Source organism: Aquarana catesbeiana, linkage group LG01 (assembly GCF_042186555.1).
Source record: "Aquarana catesbeiana isolate 2022-GZ linkage group LG01, ASM4218655v1, whole genome shotgun sequence".
NCBI lineage: Eukaryota > Metazoa > Chordata > Amphibia > Anura > Ranidae > Aquarana > Aquarana catesbeiana.
In genome coordinates, this window is record NC_133324.1 from 611,555,303 (window position 1) to 611,576,253 (window position 20,951).

General features: G+C 42.4%; 1 protein-coding gene across 8 annotated transcripts in view; it reads right to left on the bottom strand.

Annotated features, from left to right (window-relative positions):
* The window catches only part of MAST3 (microtubule associated serine/threonine kinase 3), a 368,908-nt gene that overhangs the window by 248,034 nt on the left and 99,923 nt on the right, over nt 1–20,951 (bottom strand). For 3 of the 8 annotated variants that reach the window (XM_073599670.1, XM_073599661.1, XM_073599614.1), the window contains exon 1: nt 2,903–3,140. The exons of the other annotated variants lie outside the window; for them this stretch is intronic. In XM_073599670.1, the coding sequence (XP_073455771.1) occupies nt 2,903–2,949 (47 nt within the window). In that variant the 5' untranslated portion in view covers nt 2,950–3,140. Of the gene's footprint in view, nt 1–2,902; nt 3,141–20,951 lie in introns of those variants that run through there. 8 annotated transcript variants of the gene reach the window in all.

Genomic DNA, 20,951 nt, shown 5'->3' on the forward strand with positions numbered 1-20,951 from the left:
CTGTATTCTGACAGTGGGGACTCCCGTTTGGCAGAAGTTGAACATTCCCGTTCAAGATAAGCCAGTTATTAGATCGACTTCTCTTGAGCAGGGACAGCCATAGAAGGATTGAAATCTGGCCCTCTATGCTGACCTGGATGTTTTACGGTGCAACAATGACCAGCTTAACACCCAGCAGGTCAAGTGAAGTGTTACTGTGCAGTCTCCATCCATACAAGATAAGAATAGATACTGAGAATCACACCCAGCTGGACAAGGAAAGTGCTACAGCATCCAGACATAACAATTAAAAAATAGATACTAAAAATGACACTCATAATACTGGACAAGAGGAGTTCTACTGTGCAGCATCCATTCATATAGAAGAACAAATACCAAGAATTTTATCCAGCATACAGGACTAGAGAAATGGTAGTATACAACATCTCTACACAGAGAATAGGAAGAGATAAAAATTACAAACATACAAAAAACAAAACCAGAGAATTATATTCAGAAAAATATAGTAGTACTAGGAAATGTCCATTAGTATATCTTGTCAATCTTTTAGAAACCGCAATCAAAAAAGCAAAATACACATTTATGCATTTTACGTGAGCATTTGATGGCTGTCCTGTAAAAATACAGATCACCTGACAGCTGTACTGGGAAGAGGTGCTGCATCAGATGTTTGGTGAAAGAGAGGAATCAAGGTAAACTTGTATGCCATGCAGGGTGACTCCCTGGATTATAGGGTTGACATGGCTGTATAGACTCCTGTGAAAATCAGGGTTGATGCTGATAGTAAACAGAAAATACATTTTTGGAAATGCTCATTACACTCAATATAATATATTTTTATTATTTATATATAAACCAAAAAAAAAAAAACACGCCAAACAAATTTAACATAGCAGAAAACATTAAATGTTCTGCACAAAAATACGCTAGGGATTTTTAAAGATGAGCAATGGAACCTGATAGCATGAGATTTTACTGTGAGACAGAGTGTGAAATTTGTAAAGGTGATTGTTTTAGGCGGAGATATAAATGGAAGGGTGTTTTCCAGGATGGAAGATTCTGTCTCCATGGTAACCCCATCTGTACCGCTGCAGTAAGATCCTCTTTTCACTGCATGTTTTAAGATCCAATTTAGCTGGAACTATGCTTTTCTCTGCCCTGTTTACAGTCTTTAGAAGTATAACGAAAATCAGACTCGTCCAAAATACAACGTGAACACATACACGGAAATGGAGGTTAAAAATATATATACATGCTGTCAAAGCTCTAGTAAACAAATATACACACATAAAATTGAAAACGTACAGATGTGCATACGCACCACATAGTTATTACTGCAAAAACAATCTGTGCAAGCCCCATAGCAATTAATCAGTTCCTTTGTTGTCTTTTCAAATTTTCAACATCCAAAGAAAATTGCTATGGGCCAACACAGCAGAACTTTTTTTTTGGACATTGTTGAGAGCAGTAGTAATCCAATACATATACAGGTTTCACAAAATGGCTTATTTTCAAAAAGTGGGGTAAGAAAAGTCCTTTGAGTTTCTCAAATAAAACCAATCAAATCTGACATGTTGCAATGGGTACTGTTAGTAAGTAATAACTGCCTAAAAAATTTGGGTAAGAACTTCCCTTATCAAGATTGCCTTGCTGTTATACAAATTGTGTATGCCATATATGCCTTTATTGTATTTTTTCTCTGCCCTATCTTATATTGTGTTTTTTTATATTGTAACAAAACTTTAACCAGAAAGTCCAAAAAAACTGGGTAAGCAATTTAAATACGTGTTCTAAAAATGGCCAGTGAACATTATACCAAAAACAGTTCTATGCATTAATGCCATTATAGTTATGCTGATATATATTTTGGTGCTTTGCCAATAAACATTTTGGTAAGAAAACAAAATACACATTTTAAATAGCTTCCAAATATTATATATATATATATATATATATATATATATATATATATATATATAATCAATCACCTTTTAGGACCATCATGAAATTTGTTAGGATGTGTCTGTATAATTTGATAATGACAAACTTTGATAATGACAAATAATTTGATAAAATAATTTGATAATGACAAAATTATTTGCACATTTCTTTTTAGTTAAATGTGTTTTTAAATGGAAGAGACCGACAGCCTTTTTAAATCGTAGAAAGAAATTCTCCTGTAAATGTGTACAATTGAATCAAGGTAACCTGACAAGAGAACCTTATCCTAATTGATCTGACAGACCCATTTGTGACTTTGGGGGAATGCGCATGTTTTTTTTTTTTTTTCGATCAGCCCGCTGATCGAAAAAAAACAAAACAGATCCATGTATACCCAGCTTTAGTCCCAACATGTATTTATATCCATACAAACAAATTTATATTGTTGCCATTTTTTTTTTTAAGAAGCTTTCCACCGTAATTAGTCGGTGTTATATATCACATGTGTTGTTGAGAACTATATTGTTTACTTGTCATCTGTCAAAAAAGGGTTACCTCTGTGAAGCAATTTTTCAAGGTAAACCTTATCATAAATGGCTGTCTTCTCTAATGGTAAATAAAAACTATCTACTTAATGAATGTCAAGGATTGACATACTCATTTGCCATGTCTGATTGTTTTGCTTTAGCTGCTGTCAGTCAGAAGAAAAACAGCTCGCTTCTTGTGGTTTAATATCTAAAAATATTTTAATAGCAAGACAAAAATCTCCATTTTACATGCTACCCAGTTTACAGTAGATAGCACCATCTGAATAAATGCTAGACTATCCTGCAACAGCTGTTTGATTTCCTATACCCCAGCCAAAAAACCCATGAATCTATCTCCATGTATGCATTAATCCAATGTGCAGGAGTACCTCCCAGCTAGCCAAAGGAAATTCTAGACATATGTGAATACTCACTCTAACGTCAACGAGGGGATTTTCAGTCTGTCTCTTCTTGATTTCATGGCTGTTTTCAGATGATTTTTTTTTTCTTGCTTTCAGTCTCACTCCCTTTCCTGTTCTTTCGCTTATGTTATCAGCACAGCCAGCTATAATAAGTGTACTAGGCACAGCTGGTTATTGGGGAGGGAGAGAGAAGAGGGAGGGAGCATGTGTGTGTAAAGACTGAGTAATGCAAATATACAGAGTGATGTGTATGTGGGTTATCCAATCATTGGTTGTCTTATCTGTGTTGAGATGACCCCCTTTCCCTATGTAAATACTTAATTTGGCGCTAATTAATAAGCAACCAAACATTATTTTTTAGTCCAACCAGTGTGTTTATAGGGTACGTTCACCATGAAGTATGAAATTCCTGATTTTCTAAAAGTGTAAGAAGCTGTATCTAAACTCATATACAGTGGGGACGGAAAGTATTCAGACCCCCTTAAATTTTTCGCTCTGTTATATTGCAGCCATTTTCTAAAATCATTTAAGTTAATTTTTTTTCCTCATTAATGTACACACAGCACCCCATATTGACAGAAAAACACAGAATTGTTGACATTTTTGCAGATTTATTAATTAATAACTGGATTATTAATAATAATTGGTCCTAAGTATTCAGACCCTTTGATCAGTATTTAGTAGAAGCACCCTTTTGATCTAATACAGCCATGAGTCTTTTTTGGAAAGATGCAACAAGTTTTTCACACCTGGATTTGGGGATCCTCTGACATTCCTCCTTGCAGATCCTCTCCAGTTCTGTCAGGTTGGATGGTAAACGTTGGTGGGCAGCCATTTTAGGTCTCTCCAGAGATGCTCAATTGGGTTTAAGTCAGGGCTCTGGCTGGGCCATTCAAGAGCAGTCACGAAGTTGTTGTGAAGCCACTCCTTTGTTATTTTAGCTGTGTGCTTAGGGTCATTGTCTTGTTGGAAGGTAAACCTTCGACCCAGTCTGAGGTCCTGAGCACTCTGGAGAAGGTTTTCATCCAGGATATCCCTGTACTTGGCCGCATTCATCTTTCCCTCAATTGCATCCAGTCGTCCTGTCCCTGCAGCTGAAAAACACCCCCACAGCATGATGCTGCCACCACCATGCTTCACTGTTGGGATTGTATTGGACAGGTGATGAGCAGTGCCTGGTTTTCTGCACGCATACCGCTTAGAATTAAGGCCAAAAGTTCTATCTTGGTCTCATTAGACCAGAGAATCTTATGTCTCACCATCTTGGAGTCCTTCAGGTGTTTTTTTTAGCAAACTCCATGCTGGCTTTCATGTGTCTTGCACTGAGGAGAGGCTTCTGTCGGGCCACTCTGCCATAAAGCCCCGACTGGTGGAGGGCTGCAGTGATGGTTGACTACAACTTTCTCCCATCTCCCGACTACATCTCTGGAACTCAGCCACAGTGATCTTTGGGTTCTTTGTTACCTCTCTCACCATAGCTCTTCTCCCCCGATAGCTCAGTGTGGCCGGACGGCCAGCTCTAGGAAGGGTTCTGGTCGTCCCAAACATCTTCCATTTGAGGATTATGGAGGCCACCATGCTCTTAGGAACCTTAAGTGCAGCAGAATTTTTTTTCGTAATCTTGGCCAGATCTGTGCCTTGCCACAATTCTGTCTCTGAGCTCTTCAGGCAGTTCCTTTGACCTCATGATTCTCATTTGCTCTGACATGCACTGTGAGCTGTAAGGTCTTATATAGACAGGTGTGTGGCTTTCCTAATCAAGTCCAATCAGTATAATCAAACACAGCTGGACTCAAATGAAGGCGTAGAACCATCTCAAGGATGATCAGAAGAAATGGACAGCACCTGAGTTAAATATATGAGTGTCACAGCAAAGGGTCTGAATAATTAGGACCATGTGATATTTCAGTTTGTCTTTTTTAATAAATCTGCAAAAATGTCAACAATTCTGTGTTTTTCTGTCAATATGGGGTGCTGTATGTACATTGAGAAAAAAATGAACTTAAATGATTTTAGAAAATGGCTACAATATAACAGAGTGAAAAATTTAGGGGGGTCTGAATACTTTCTGTCCCCACTGTATTGTTTACAATATGTATTATATGCTTGTTGTTTAAGATGAATATATATATATATACATACACATACACATACACATACACATACACATATATATATATACACACACACACAAAATCTTTTTCCCTTTTTTTATAAGTGATCACATTCTCTCTGCTGCATTAGAGCTGGGGGAGGAGAAGCATCAGCACAATGATCTTCCCAGTGAATGGCTGTACAGCGGGGGGGGGTGTCAGGACAAGTCTGATCATTGGAGGAGAGCAGCCTGAGTTCCCAGCATAGCCAGAGAACTAACCACGGTGTGCTCTCCTGCTTGATATGGTCAGTTTTTAATAGGAAAGCAAGGGGACTAGTAGGAGCACCAGGGATTTCACACAAAGGAAACAATACAAAGAGAACAGGATACTTTTTCATACAAGTACACGGCACAGCAGGCACATATCAGGAATATAAAGTTTTGGGATAACAAATGCTTTAAGAGCACCTTTATGCAAAAAAAAATTAAATTACTATAAGAAAATAAAATCCAGGGGCTCTCTGCATTACAGCAATATCCAATTTTTTATGCAAAATGTATTGCAATATGAGAATGTTTCCAGCAGCCTACTTCCTTCCTCTGAAAAAAAATCAGTTTTCCTAAAGCTCTCCAGTTTCTTTGGTTTCATTTTTTATTTTTACCAGGTAATCTTTTGAACAACAAACTACCTGTCTTTGTGGCTACATTCACTTCCCCACTGTATTCATGGAGGGAGTCATGCTTGTCACACAGGTTGGACTTTCTAACATGTCTGCCTTTGTTCATCTACATTACATGGCAGTTAAAGGGATTAGAAGTTTACTTTGTCACCATTGTCCCTGATCACCGCCACATCAGTCACATGATGATGTACTGCACTGGTGACAGAATGTAAAAAAAAAAAAAAAATATTACATTTCTTCATTTTCAAAAAAGATTGTGCCAAAAAAATACAACTTCAAAAAACTCGCCTTACCTCCTACTAAATACCTCAGACTGTCTACCCCAAAAAAAAGAGTAATTTGGGGGGAATTTGTACTGTCCAAGCATTTAAGGGCCTCCAGAAATTAGACAAATGTGACTAATCATCAAACAAGCAGTGCGGCAGCGACGCGCCCCCTACCTTTAACAGCAGAATCACGTATATATACACAGTACATGATTCCGAGCAGCTGGCCTGCACTGTAGCAGTAAAACTACAGTGCACAGTTCGGCAAGTAGGTATGGAGCCAAGGCCTCATAACACCCATTCATAAGAGTGGAGATCAGTATGATTCAACCATCTACAGAGGCATATGTGTCAGCAGCACACTGGGAAAACTATTAAACAGTATCCTGAACAAAAGGATCCTCAACTTCCTGACACAACACAACATCCTCAGCAAAAGTCAGGGTTCATGCCAAACCATTGCACCTGAGACCACATCTTCACCATTCACAGTCTCATCAAGAACCATGTACACAAAACATGGAAATATATTTGCCTGTCTTGTGGACTTTAAGAAGGTCTTTGACTCAGTGTGGCACCCAGGCCTGTTCCTCAAACTATTGGAGAGTGGACTAGGAGGGCAAACATACGGTGTCATCAAGATTTCATATACCGAGAACAGCTGCAGCATAAAGTTGAATAGGAAAAGAACAGAGCACTTTTGACAGGCCTGTGGAGTCAGACAGGACTGCAGCCTAAGCCCTACTCTCTTTAACATCTACATAAATGAACTAGCTACAGCTAGCTACAGCTGGAAGTGCTGGAGAAATACAGTGCAACATGGGCACTACCTAGCAACTCAAAGAAAAAAAAAAATCATGGCATTCCAAAACGAAGAATATAAAATAAACAAAGAGCCCTTCCTTTACCTTAAACAACCTCTTGGTGAAACTAACAGCTACACATACATCAGCCTAGAAATGAATCAGGAAGTTTTAAGCCAGTCATAGAGGCCCTAAAAGACAAGGCGTGCAGAGCCTTCTATGATATCAGGAGACCGGTAAGACCGGTAAGAGTCTGGCTTAGAATCTTTGATAGCCTCATCACCCCAATCCTTCTTTATGGCAGTGAAGATTTGGCTCATGTCACCTACCCTGACCAATCAAAATGGGACTCCAGCCTAACAGGAATATTTCATCTGGAATTCTGCAAGAACCTCCTCTAAGTCCATCGGAACACCTCCAACAGTGCTTGCCGGCTGAACCTGGGCAGATTTCCCCAACTTCTTGCAGTACAGAAGAGAGTGATATCATACTGGGACGACCTACAAAACAACTGTCCCAACTCATACCACCATAAAGATATACGCTCCAAAAAGGACCAGTCCAAGCCATGTGGCCTACAACAACTCATTAACGTCTTGTCTATCCCAAACTCCCAACAATCCAGCCTGACAAAATCTCTAATAAAAAAATATAATGAATGATTCCAAAGAAAAATATGTTGGAGAAGGGGGAGAAATTAAACAACAAACTCCAAGAAACTAGCAGTTTACCCATCACGGCAGAAAGACGAAACTAGCCCCATTTTTGGAGGTGCTACAAGACAAAACCTAAGCCTGTACCGATTCAGCGCCCAAAGCCTAAATATTGAATTAGGCTAGCACAGACCTACAAGCCCAGTTGACTGTTCTTGCAATGTATAAGTAGATAGATCCGCGCTTAGGACAGAATGAGAGCTGCTGCCAATCTCTAATTAGTACCCCCAGGGGTCTAATTACATAATAGGTAAGTAAAATGAGAATAAAAACGGCACTGCCCTCTATAATATTATTAAGTAACAGAAAAAAAATGTCATAAGATTCAGACCTAAATCCAAATGACTCCGATGCATAAAAGCTCCACCAATATCAAAACTTAATACAGTCTAAACCAGAGTAGATCATATATTTAGAGATGACCAAAGTTTCAAAAAACACCATTACTTTAAAGACTACTGAATAAGGTGCATCCCCTCAGCGGGGTAAAAATGTTATCCAAATTGGAGTATAATAAATGAGTGAAGAAAATTATTATGGTGAGCTGTGCGAAAAAAGAGGTGCAAAAAAATTATTTTAATGAAATTAACCCCAGAGTTCAAAAATTTTGGGACAAAATGGCGCCCAAAAATTTTTTTTGAATAGTAAAGAGTAAGTGTGAAATTTATTATCAGTGTAATGTACGTGTTGCCACTTCCATATATATATGTGCAAAGAAATAAGTGGGGTTGTGTTGGACTCCAATGTTCAAAAATATTGGGACAGTATGGCGCTTGTGAAACGTAAAGTGTCCTAATATGTGACAAACTAAATTATAATACAATTAAATCACTCCCTGTGCATAAATTACAATAAAAAAATAAAAATAAATATTCAGTTAATTCCAATTTCCTTTGTTTGTAACAGGTGATATAGTTGATTTCTAAAAAGTTTTTATATATAATCCATGCAGAAAAGAGTGTTGTAAACCAGGTGGGGAGAACAGAGTTCAGCTGTAAGTGCTGTTTATTTCACCCTTGAGGATACACCGCAGTGACTTCTGTGCGATTTTTCATAAGGTGACTTGAAGTGCTCGCCCCCCAGTGCTACCCCACTCACCAGAAATAATCACCCCTGCAGGGGTACCAAGCGACAGAGTGGGTGCTTTAGGGCGGATGATGTTCACTCCAAAGCTGCTTCCATTCCTCTGCTCTGTGCGGTCCTCACGGCTGAAAGCTGAAAATTGGCCTGGATAGGAGGGGGGTTTAAGTGCCTTTTTTCTCTTCTCTTTGCTCTGACCTCTCTCTGATTGGTCGACCAAAAGGTGATTATTTCTGGTGAGTGGGGGTAGCACTGGGGGGCGAGCACTTCAAGTCACCTTATGAAAAATCGCACAGAAGTCACTGCGGTGTATCCTCCAGGGTGAAATAAACAGCACTTACAGCTGAACTCTGTTCTCCCCACCTGGTTTACAACACTCTTTTCTGCATGGATTATATATAAAAACTTTTTAGAAATCAACTATATCACCTGTTACAAAGGAAATTGGAATTAACTGAATATTTATTTTTATTTTTTATTGTAATTTATGCACAGGGAGTGATTTAATTGTATTATAATTTAGTTTGTCACATATTAGGACACTTTACGTTTCACAAGCGCCATACTGTCCCAATATTTTTGAACATTGGAGTCCAACACAACCCCACTTATTTCTTTGCACATATATATATGGAAGTGGCAACACGTACATTACACTGATAATAAATTTCACACTTACTCTTTACTATTCAAAACATTTTTTTGGGCGCCATTTTGTTCCAAAATTTTTGAACTCTGGGGTTAATTTCATTAAAATAATTTTTTTGCACCTCTTTTTTCGCACAGCTCACCATAATAATTTTCTTCACTCATTTATTATACTCCAATTTGGATAACATTTTTACCCTGCTGAGGGGATGCACCTTATTCAGTAGTCTTTAAAGTAATGGTGTTTTTTGAAACTTTGGTCATCTCTAAATATATGATCTACTCTGGTTTAGACTGTATTAAGTTTTGATATTGGTGGAGCTTTTATGCATCGGAGTCATTTGGATTTAGGTCTGAATCTTATGACATTTTTTTCCTGTTACTTAATATTATAGAGGGCAGCGCCGTTTTTATTCTCATTTTACTTACCTATTATGTTCTTGCAATGTGTCCGGAGGGTTCTGGAGGCCCACTTCCTGTTGCGGTGCCCAAAGTACTCATCAGTGTGGGACACACACTTCTAGAGACTCTCTGCTTTCATCCCAGACTTTAATTCTATAGAAGAGATAATGAAACTTCACATTGTTTTCTTTTTTTAAAATCAGAAGTATGGTTTATTGTTTATTGTTTAAGGCATACAACATTTGGTACATACAGCCAAAAGAGAAACAAGAAGAAAGGGAAAAAAAACACAATGGAATTTCCAGTGTTACCAGTCATCTAGTGTGTACAAAAGAGGAGTAATGATATTAGGTAGCAAAGTCAAGTACAAAAAAAAAAACAAAAAACAATCCTATATGGAAGGCAGTAGCACTCCCACTCTAGCATTACTGCTGTAAAAGATTATAGTGCGCAAACCACCCTGTAATACAATTTATAAACATGTGCAATTCATTTCGGTCCGAATGTACATTCAGACAACTTTTGGGTTATTTGAGGATTGGGATGCATCCAGATCTCCGAATGAAATAGTAATGAATTTAGTTGAAATTTATGTAATTTCGTTTAGCTTAATCGTTTTCTAACGAATTACAAATTTTCGGAACGATTCAAATTAGGATTGATCGAAAAATTGTCGGTGGTTGTGGGGGTCTGCAGGCAGGGGGGCTTATTGGAATCTGGAAGCCCCCTTTAACAAGGGGGCCCGCAGGTCCTGCCCCACTCATGTGAATGAGTATGGGGTACTCATTCACCAAAAAAGTGTAAAAAAAAAAAAGTGAACACAATACAAGTTTTTGACAATTTTTTTTTTTTTTATCTTAAATAAAGTCCCCAGGTGTAGATCCATCATCAAGCACAACGCCAGCCATCACTGCCGGACCCGAAAAAAAGGAAGAAAATAAAATCTCAGGTCTTGTTGAATTTTTCAGCCATCTGCCTGCTCTGCCATTTCTTAAATAACTAAGTGGCGGAGTCACTCGATGACATCAGCGGGTTACCCCATCCCCTTGTGATGTCACCAGCCGGGGCATGCTTGGTCAATGATGTCACAAGGGGGCAGGGTCGCGATTGACAATCGATGTACACCGGGGAACATTTTTTTTTTTCTTAATAAAGGAATTGTCAAAAACCTGTGTTGTTTCTTTATTCTTTTACACTTTTTTAGGTGAATGGGTAGGGGTACTACATACTCATTCACATAGAGGGGGCCGGGATATGGGGGCCCCCTTGTTAAAGGGAACTTCCAGATTCCAATAAGCCTCTTCCCCACAATAAGGTGTGGGGAAGAGGACCTTGTCCTCATCAACAAGGGGACAAGGTGCTTTTTGGGTGGGGGCACCCCCCTGCCCCAAAGCATCCCCCTATGTTGAGGGCATGTGGCCTGGTATTTATTTATTATTTCAGGTACTTATATAGTGCCATCAATTTGCGTAGCGCTTTACATATACATTGTACATTCACATCAGTCCCTACCCTCAAGAAGCTTACAATCTAGTATGGTTCAGGAGGGGGGGTACTCGCTCACCCCCCCTTTACTGGGCTGTCGAGCTGCATGCTCGGATAAGGGTCTGGTATGGACCTTGGGGGAGACCCCACACCGTTTTTTAATTTTGGTGTGGGGTTTCCCTTAAAATTCATACCAGACCTGAAGACCCCATGCAGTTTTTTTTCAGAATTTTCTATTGCCCGCATTATTTTGTTTACATTTCAGCGCTCAGTGGGGAAGCCCGCTGACATTATATATATATATATATATATATATATATATATATATATATATATATATATATATACACACACACACACACACACACACACACACACACACATATATATACACACACACAGTGGGGACGGAAAGTATTCAGACCCCCTTAAATTTTTCACTCTTTGTTATATTGCAGCCATTTGCTAAAATCATTTAAGTTCATTTTTTTTCCTCATTAATGTACACACAACACCCCATATTGACAGAAAAACACAGAATTGTTGACTTTTTGCAGGTTTAGTAAAAAAGTAAAACTGAAATATCACATGGTCCTAAGTATTCATACCCTTCTTCCCCTTTTTCCCCATAAATATACCCCTTTCCGCACTCCACCATCCTGGTGTATATATGTATAGACATATATTCTTTCCCCCCCCCTCATTCATCTTATATTATGTGCCCCTTGATAGCAAATATCCATGTTCCTTGTCCCTCTGCCGCGCTCTCTCCCCTGCACACACGCCATCATCACCTTCGCTATCTCTCCGTGTCTCCCACACTCTCCCTTTGTTTTTCCTTTTTCTTTATTCTGTCACCCGGCAACAATACTATTGGCTGATAGAGCCTGTGCAATACCTATCCAATCCCTCCCACGGCTCCCTTAAGCCCATTATGAGGCAGGCGGGGCTACGACCCGATTGGCCCGCCTGCCCTTCTTATACCACTTACAAAATGAATGACCGCTATGCCTGATGAAGGAGCACACATGCTCCGAACGCGTGCACGCCCATAGCGTCCCCGGGATCCGGGAAACACAAACAGAGGATCCATGCTGTACCTCTCCTGCCCCAGCCTGAGACACTGGTTACCACTGGCGCCAACAGACAGAACAAGAGGAGAACACCCAGCGCATAGGATCATCCCCTGTGGAGCTGTGCTGCCTGCCACACTTACTACCCGGACCAATCATACCTGATGTGCCTGTTTATATCTTACTCTGAGTGAGTGCATTTCTACCTTTCAATAAAATGTGTATATTTTAATACTGCACTTAGGTCGGCGATGCTTTTTTTCTCTTTATCTCCCTCAAAAGGTGTTTTCTGGCCTTCAAGCATGCTGCCTCCTGGGTTTTACCAGTATCTCTCCCCCTGAGGTTATAAACCTAGACTTCTGTCCCCCCCCCCTATTCTACCCTCCCCCATACCCCCACCAATTCATGCTTAGACTACTGTTCATCCACCCACGCTATTCCTGGACATTTGATTATTATTATCTCTCATCTGATTGTATGTACTCCATATCTAATTGTTAGATATCAATGTTGTATTACTCCTTTATACAAGCTGCTATTTACCTTTTAGCTATTGTTCACCCCAATCCAGAGCTGTTATCCCTTATGCCGCGTACACGGTCAGACTTTTTCGTCTACAAATGTCCGACGGACGCCAACGGACTAAAGCCAGGTGACAATCCGATCGTGTGTGGGCTTCCCCGGACTTTCAGCTGACTTTTCCAGCTGCAAATCTGACGGACTTTAGATTTGAAACATGCTTCAAATCTTTACGTCGTAACTACGCCGGACCCAGAAATCCGCTTGTCTGTATGCTAGTCCGACGGACAAAAACCCACGCTAGGGCAGCTATTGGCTATCAACTTCCTTATTTTAGTCCGGTGTACGTCATCACGTACGAATCCGTCGGACTTTTGTGTGATCGTATGTAGGCAAGTCCATTCGTTAGAAAGTCTGCCGCAAGTCCGCCGAAAGTCCGTCGAAAGTCTGTCGGACGGGCTGTCGGACTTTTGTAGCCGAAAAGTCCGACCGTGTGTACGCGGCATTAGAGCAACAAAATATTGTATTTTCTTTAGACATTAATGGCTGTGCGTTGAGTTATTTTGAGGGGACAGCAAATTGACACTGTTATTCAAGCTGTACACTCACTACTTTACATTGTAGCAAAGTGTAATTTCTTCAGTGTTGTCACATGAAAAGATATAATAAAATATTTACAAAAATGTGAGGATGGATCACATGATCACATCACAAAACAGTCAAAATAAAACGATAGTAATCAGGTAACAGACAACGAAAAAATAAAAACAAAAAGAGCAAGCAAAGCAAAAGGCCCGATTGGCTGTCCAACATAGAGTGTGTTAGAGATGGAGGCTATCAAACTTAGCGGTATTAATGAGCAAACACCTCTGATGATTTGGGCAGAAAAACTTTAGCCCAGAGTGCAGGAATCTGAAGAGAACATAAAACATAGAAACCAAACAAAAAAAAAAGAAAAAAAAGAAAAGAAGCACTATATTAAAATGTATGAGCAATCATATATCAAATATCTCAGAGGATCATGTCAAGTCTATAACATTTCTGACAGTTAAACTATCCCCATCGAGACGGTACCCGGTTGTGTGTTTGTACGGGCCCCGTCTGCATAATGAATCCAAGTGGCCCAGATCCCATACCATTTATCATGTCTATCCTTACATGTCGCCATCCACTCCTCAGCAGCCCTAATATCGCTCACAAGACGAATCCATTCCGAGCGGCTTGGAACTTGGCTTCTCTTCCAGTAGATGGGGATCAATCTTCTAACCGCATTCAGGAGGTGAGGCATAACCCACTTTCGATAGATTCTGAGAGGAATGGTGGGGACATGAAGGAGGAATCCCATTGGAGATTTAGGGAGGTCTATGTTCAAGATGAGGTCTATATGGGTTCTAAAGTCCTGCCAATAAGGCTGTAACTTAGGGCAATCCCACCAAATGTGTAAAAATGAACCCCTATACCCGCAGTCCCACCAGCAAGCATCTGAGGAAGCTGGGTATATTTTAGCAAGTTTCAACAGAACTAGAATGAGTAAGGCGGTACAGGTGGCCAAGTTGCAGCTCAGTGAACTCATGTTGCAGGTCTCTTTCCCATTCTCGAATGTATTTTGGCTTCCCCTTGGGTCCCAGCCCTAATAACATCTCATACAGGACAGATATGGAGTGTGGGATTGGATTGGCAGACACGCACAGCTTCTCAAAAGGAGTGCCATGCCAGATATAGTTCAGGAACGTACTAAGGATCAAAAAAAAAAAAAAAAAAAAAAGACTTGGATAAAGGGATAGGCACCATTTGGAGATAGAACAGGATTCGAGGTAACACATTCATCTTTAATACACTAACTTGGCCTATCAACAAGAAGGTCTCTCTGTCCCAGCTGTGTAGGTCAGCTTTTATAGTGGCGAGTAGCGGAGCCTAGTTACGGTTATAAATCTGGGAGCAGAGGGGAATAAGATAGACACCCAGATATTTCAGGTGAGTGTGTCACCAAGTGAAGGAAAAAGAGGACTGCAACCTGGTACGCAAGCTGGATGGGATGTTCAAGGATGGAATTTCAGATTTATTATAATTGATTTTGAAATTTGAGAGAAAGGTGAAATTCTGCAATTCTTTCATCATGTTGGGGAGAGAAATCAAAGGGTCAGCCACACAGCACAAGATATCGTCCACATAAGTGGAGAGTTTAGCCCTTGACATTTGGATTCAAGGGAATTCTATTGAGCAATGGTTCCAGGGTGAGGGCGAAAATGAGGGGGGACAGTGGGTAGCTCTGCCTAGTTCCATTCAGAATAGGGAAGGTGTCCGAAAGGACGCCATTCACACCTTAACTCGGGCCTCAGGGAAGCTATAGAGCGAGGTTATCCAGGAGAGCATGTTAGGGCCAAGTCCCAGTATGGTCAATACAGCTCGAAGGTATACCCAGTCCACCCTCTCAAATGCCTTTTCAGTGTCAGTAGAAAGCAGGAGACAGGGTGAATGGCCGGTCTGTATTTGTGCCCAATGAATCTGGGTAATAGGCGTCTCAAGTTGTCTGCTGGTTTGGTTAGTGAGTTGGGGGGCCTGAGCTTCTGCCAGATACTCCAGGATATGGCCCTTCTTCTGATCTGCCATCGAGCCAGGTAGTGTAGCAGGGAGATGGTAGAGCTGGGCATAGTATTCCCAAAAGGCAGCTGCAATCTTAGAGGAGTGCATGGAAATAGACTCCAATATGCGCTTTGATGCCACTACATAATCCAAGATGTTCTCATTCAAGTCCAACCAAGTCCATGACTTAGCATTGGAGGACAGCGGGTGTATAGAGAGGGATACTGGGACGTGATCCGAGAGGGTGATAGAACCGATCTACGCACCAGATAGGGTCTCCAGAGAGAACTGATCCATCAGTAACAGATCTATTAGTGTATACATGGTATGAGTGGCCAAGTAGTAGCTAAAATCTTTGTCAGTGGGTCAAGTGTTTTGCCCTGTACACACGGTCGGATTTTCCAACGAAAAAAGTGCGATCGGATTGTGTTGTCGGAAATTCCGATCGTGTGTGGGCTCCATCGGACTTTTTCTGTCGGAATTTCCGACACACAAAGTTTGAGAGCAGGATATAAATTTTTCCGACAACAAAATCCGATCGGTTAAATTCCGATCGCGTGTACACAAATCCGACGCAGAAAGTGCCACGCATGCTCAGAATAAATTAACCACTTCAGCCCGGAAGGATTTACCCCCTTCCTGACCAGAGCACTTTTTACAATTTGGCACTGCGTCGCTTTAACTGCTAATTGCGCGGTCATGCAATGCTGTACCCAAACGAAATTTGCGTCCTTTTGTTCCCACAAATAGAGCTTTCTTTTGATGGTATTTGATCATTTGAAGACCGAAAATTTTGAAAAAAAACGATATTTTCTACTTTTTGTTATAAAAAAAAAATCCAATAAACTCAATTTTAGTCATACATTTAGTCCAAAATGTATTCAGCCACATGTCTTTGGTAAAAAAAAAATGTCATTGAGCGTATATTTATTGGTTTGCACAAAAGTTATAGCGTCTACAAACTAGGGTACATTTTCTGGAATTTACACAGCTTTTAGTTTATGACTGCCTCATTTCTTGAGGTGCTAAAATGGCAGGGCAGTACAAAACCCCCCCAAATGACCCCATTTTGGAAAGTAGACACCCCAAGGAAATTTCTGAGAGGCATGTTGAGCCCATTGAATATTAATTTTTTTTTTTGTCCCAAGTGATTAAATGACAAAAAAAAAAAATTACAAAAAGTTGTCACTAAATGATATATTACTCACACAGGGCATGGGCATATGTGGAATTGCACCCCAAAATACATTTAGCTGCTTCTCCTGAGTATGGGGATACCACATGTGTGGGACTTTTTGGGAGCCTAGCTGCGTACGGGGCCCCGAAAACCAATCACTGTCATGTTGAGTCCATGGAATATTTTATATTTTGCCACAAGCTGCAGGAAAATGACAAACTTATTTTTTTTGCACAAAGTTGTCACTAAATGATATATTGCTCAAACATGCCATGGGCATATGTGGTGAAATTACACCCCAAAATACATTCTGCTGCTTCTCCTGAGTACAGGGATACCACGTGTGGGACTTTTTGGGAGCCTAGCTGCGTACGGGGCCCCGAAAACCAATCACTGCCTTCAGGATTTCTAAGGGCGTAAATTTTTTATTTCACTCCTCACTACCTATCACAGTTTCGAAGGCCATAAAATGCCAAGATGGCACAAATCCCCCCCCAAATGACCCCATTTTGGAAAGTAAACACCCCAAGCTATTTTCTGAGAGGCATGGTGAGTATTTTGCAGCTCTCATTTGTTTTTGAAAATGAAGAAAGAAAAGAAAAAATTTTTTTTTTTCTTTTTTCAATTTTCAAAACTTTGTGACAAAAAGCGAGGTCTGCAAAATACTCACCATACCTCTCAGCAAATAGCTTGGGGTGTCTACTTTCCAAAATGGGGTCAATGGGGGGGGGGTTGTGCCATCTGGGCATTCCATGGCCTCCGAAACTGTGATAGGCAGTGAGAAGTGAAATCAAAAATTTACACCCTTAGAAACCCTGAAGGCGGTGCTTGGTTTTTGAGGTCCCGTATGCGGCTAGGCTCCCAAAAAGTCTCACACATGTGGTGACTCCGTACTCAGGAGAAGCAACAGAATGTATTTTGGGGTGTAATTCCACATATTCCCATGGCATGTTTGAGCAATATATCATTTAGTGACAACTTTGTGAAAAAAAAAAAAAAAATTGTCTTTTTCCCACAACTTGTGTCACAATATAAAATATTCCATGGACTCTACATGCCTCGCAGCAAATAGCTTGGGGTGTCTACTTTCCAAAATGGAGTCATTTGGGGGGGGGGGGGGGGTGCTGAACTGTCCTGGCATTTTATGCACAACATTTAGAAGCTTATGTCACACATTACCCACTCTTCTCACCACTTGAAGACAAAGCCCTTTCTGACACTTTTTGTTTACATGAAAAAAATATTTTTTTTTGCAAGACAATTACCTTGAACCCCCAAACATTATATATTTTTTTAAAGCAAAGGCCCTACAGATTAAAATGGTGGGTGTTTCATTTTTTTTTTTCACACAGTATTTGCGCAGCGATTTTTCAAACGCATTTTTTTGGGGAAAAAAAAAACACACTTTTTTTAATTTTAATGCACTAAAACACACTATATTGCCCAAATGTTTGATGAGGTAAAAAAGATGATCTTATGCCGCGTACACACGGTCGGACTTTCTATCCTACTTGGTCCGGCACACTTTCCGACGGACTTTGTCCGCCAGGTGCGCCGGACTTTAAAACGGACGGACTTGCCCACACACACCCGGACTTTCCGGCGGGCTAAGTCCGCCCGTCTTTCCGACGGACTTTCGCCGGAGTTCCGGCGGACTTTCAGAATGAACGGACTTGCCCACACACGGACAAGTCCGTTCATTTTGAACGTGACTCAGGTGCGACGGGACTAGAAAAGGATGTCAATCTTGCCGCTTTTATCGGCGAGATTGACACCTTGCGAGCCCCGTCGCGGGGCATACCAGGCCCTTAGGTCTGGTATGGATTATAAAGGGAACCCCCTACGCCGAAAAAACGGCGTGGGGTCCCCCCTAAAATCCATACCAGACCCCGATCCGAGCACGCAGCCTGGCCGGTCAGGAAAGGGGGTGGGGACGAGCGAGCGCCCCCCCCCCCTCCTGAACCGTACCAGGCCGCATGCCCTCAACATGGGGGGTGGGTGCTTTGGGGGAGGGGGGCGCCCTGCGGGGCCCCCCCACCCCAAAGCACCTTGTCCCCATGTTGATGAGGACAAGGGCCTCTTCCCGACAACCCTGGCCGTTGGTTGTCGGGGTCTGCGGGCGGGGGCTTATCGGAATCTGGGAGCCCCCTTTAATAAGGGGGCCCCCAGATCCCGGCCCCCCACCCTATGTGAATGAGTATGGGGTACATGGTACCCCTACCCATTCACCTAGGGAAAAAGTGTAAGTAATAAAACACACTACACAGGTTTTTAAAATATTTTATTAAACAGCTCGGGGGGGGGGAATCTTCCTCCGGCTTCGGGGGTCTTCTTCCGGCTTCGGGGGTCCCTCCGCTTCATCTTCTCCCGGCGTCCGGTTGGTTCTTCTCCGCTCTCTTCTCCCGGTGTTCCTGTTCTTCGGCCGGCTCCTCTGCTGTCTTCAAGTAGCTCTCTTGCCAGCAGAGGTCCGGACTTCTGGGCTTCTGGGCTTCTCTTCCCCAGATGTTGACACGACGCTCTCTCCTGCTGGACTGCTCTCCGAGGGCTGCGTTGTGACTTATATAGGCGGAGACCCCGCCCCCTTTTGATGTCACAGTCCCTGGGCATGCTGGGACTGTGACGTTTTAGGGGGCGTGGTCAACATCACCCAGTGACCACGCCCCCTAAAACGTCACAGTCCCAGCATGCCCAGGGACTGTGACATCAAAAGGGGGCGGGGTCTCCACCTATATAAGTCACAACGCAGCCCTCGGAGAGCAGTCCAGCAGGAGAGAGCGTCGTGTCAACATCTGGGGAAGAGAAGCCCAGAAGCCCAGAAGCCCAGAAGCCCAGAAGCCCAGAAGTCCGGACCTCTGCTGGCAAGAGAGCTACTTGAAGACAGCAGAGGAGCCGGCCGAAGAACAGGAACACCGGGAGAAGAGAGCGGAGAAGAACCAACCGGACGCCGGGAGAAGATGAAGCGGAGGGACCCCCGAAGCCGGAAGAAGACCCCCGAAGCCGGAGGAAGATCCCCCCCCCGGAGCTGTTTAATAAAATATTTTAAAAACCTGTGTAGTGTGTTTTATTACTTACACTTTTTCCCTAGGTGAATGGGTAGGGGTACCATGTACCCCATACTCATTCACATAGGGTGGGGGGCCGGGATCTGGGGGCCCCCTTATTAAAGGGGGCTCCCAGATTCCGATAAGCCCCCGCCCGCAGACCCCGACAACCAACGGCCAGGGTTGTCGGGAAGAGGCCCTTGTCCTCATCAACATGGGGACAAGGTGCTTTGGGGTGGGGGGGCCCCGCAGGGCGCCCCCCTCCCCCAAAGCACCCACCCCCCATGTTGAGGGCATGCGGCCTGGTACGGTTCAGGAGGGGGGGGGGGCGCTCGCTCGTCCCCACCCCCTTTCCTGACCGGCCAGGCTGCGTGCTCGGATCGGGGTCTGGTATGGATTTTAGGGGGGACCCCACGCCGTTTTTTCGGCGTAGGGGGTTCCCTTTATAATCCATACCAGACCTAAGGGCCTGGCATGCACCGCGCTCACCGCAATAGGAAAATTTGTTTTTCCTATTGCAGAGAGCGCGAGATGCAATACCCTGCCCTCGCGTCGTATCTGGTCCGTCGGACCAGCCTACACACGAGCGGGCTTTCTGTCGGACCAGCACACACACGAGCGGACTTTCCGCCCGAAACTGAGTCCTACGGAAAGATTTAAAACTTGTTTCAAATCTAGGTCCGGCGGGCTTTTGGGAAGAAGTCCGCCGGAAAAGTCCGCCGCCGCCCACACACGGGCGGATTGTCCGGCACACTCTGGTCCGCCGGACCAAGTATGCCGGAAAGTCCGACCGTGTGTACGCGGCATTAGGCCAAGTACATGGATACCAAACATGATATGCTTTAAAATTGCGCACAAATGTGCAGTGGCGACAAACTACATACATTTTTAAAAGCCTTTAAAAGCCTTTGCAGGTTACCACTTTAGATTTACAGAGGAGGTCTACTGCTAAAATGACTGCCCTCATCTGACCTCCACGGTGATACCTCACATGCATGGTGCTTGCGTTGGTCTTTGCGCGAGAGCAGGGGGGGACAGGGGTGCTTTTTTTTTTTTCTTTATTATTTTTTTGCTTTTTTATCTTTTTTATCTTATTTTTAAACTGTTCCTTTCTTTTTTTTGTTTATCATTTTTATTGTTATGTCAGGGAATGTAAATATCCCCTATGATAGCAATAGGTAGTGACAGGTACTCTTTTTTGAAAAAAATGGGGTCTATTAGACCCTAGATCTCTCCTCTGCCCTCAAAGCATCTGACCACACCAAGATCAGTGTGATAAAATGTTTTCCCAATGGCGCTGTTTACATCCGGCGAAATCTAATTAATGAAATGCTCGTAGCTTCCGGTTTCTTAGGCCATAGAGATGTTTGGAGCCATTCTGGTCTCTGATCAGCTCTATGGTCAGCTGGCCGAATCACCGGCTGCATTCTCAGGTTCCCTGTTGGGACAGGAGAGCCAGAGAAAAACATGAAAGACGGTGGGGGGGGGGGCAT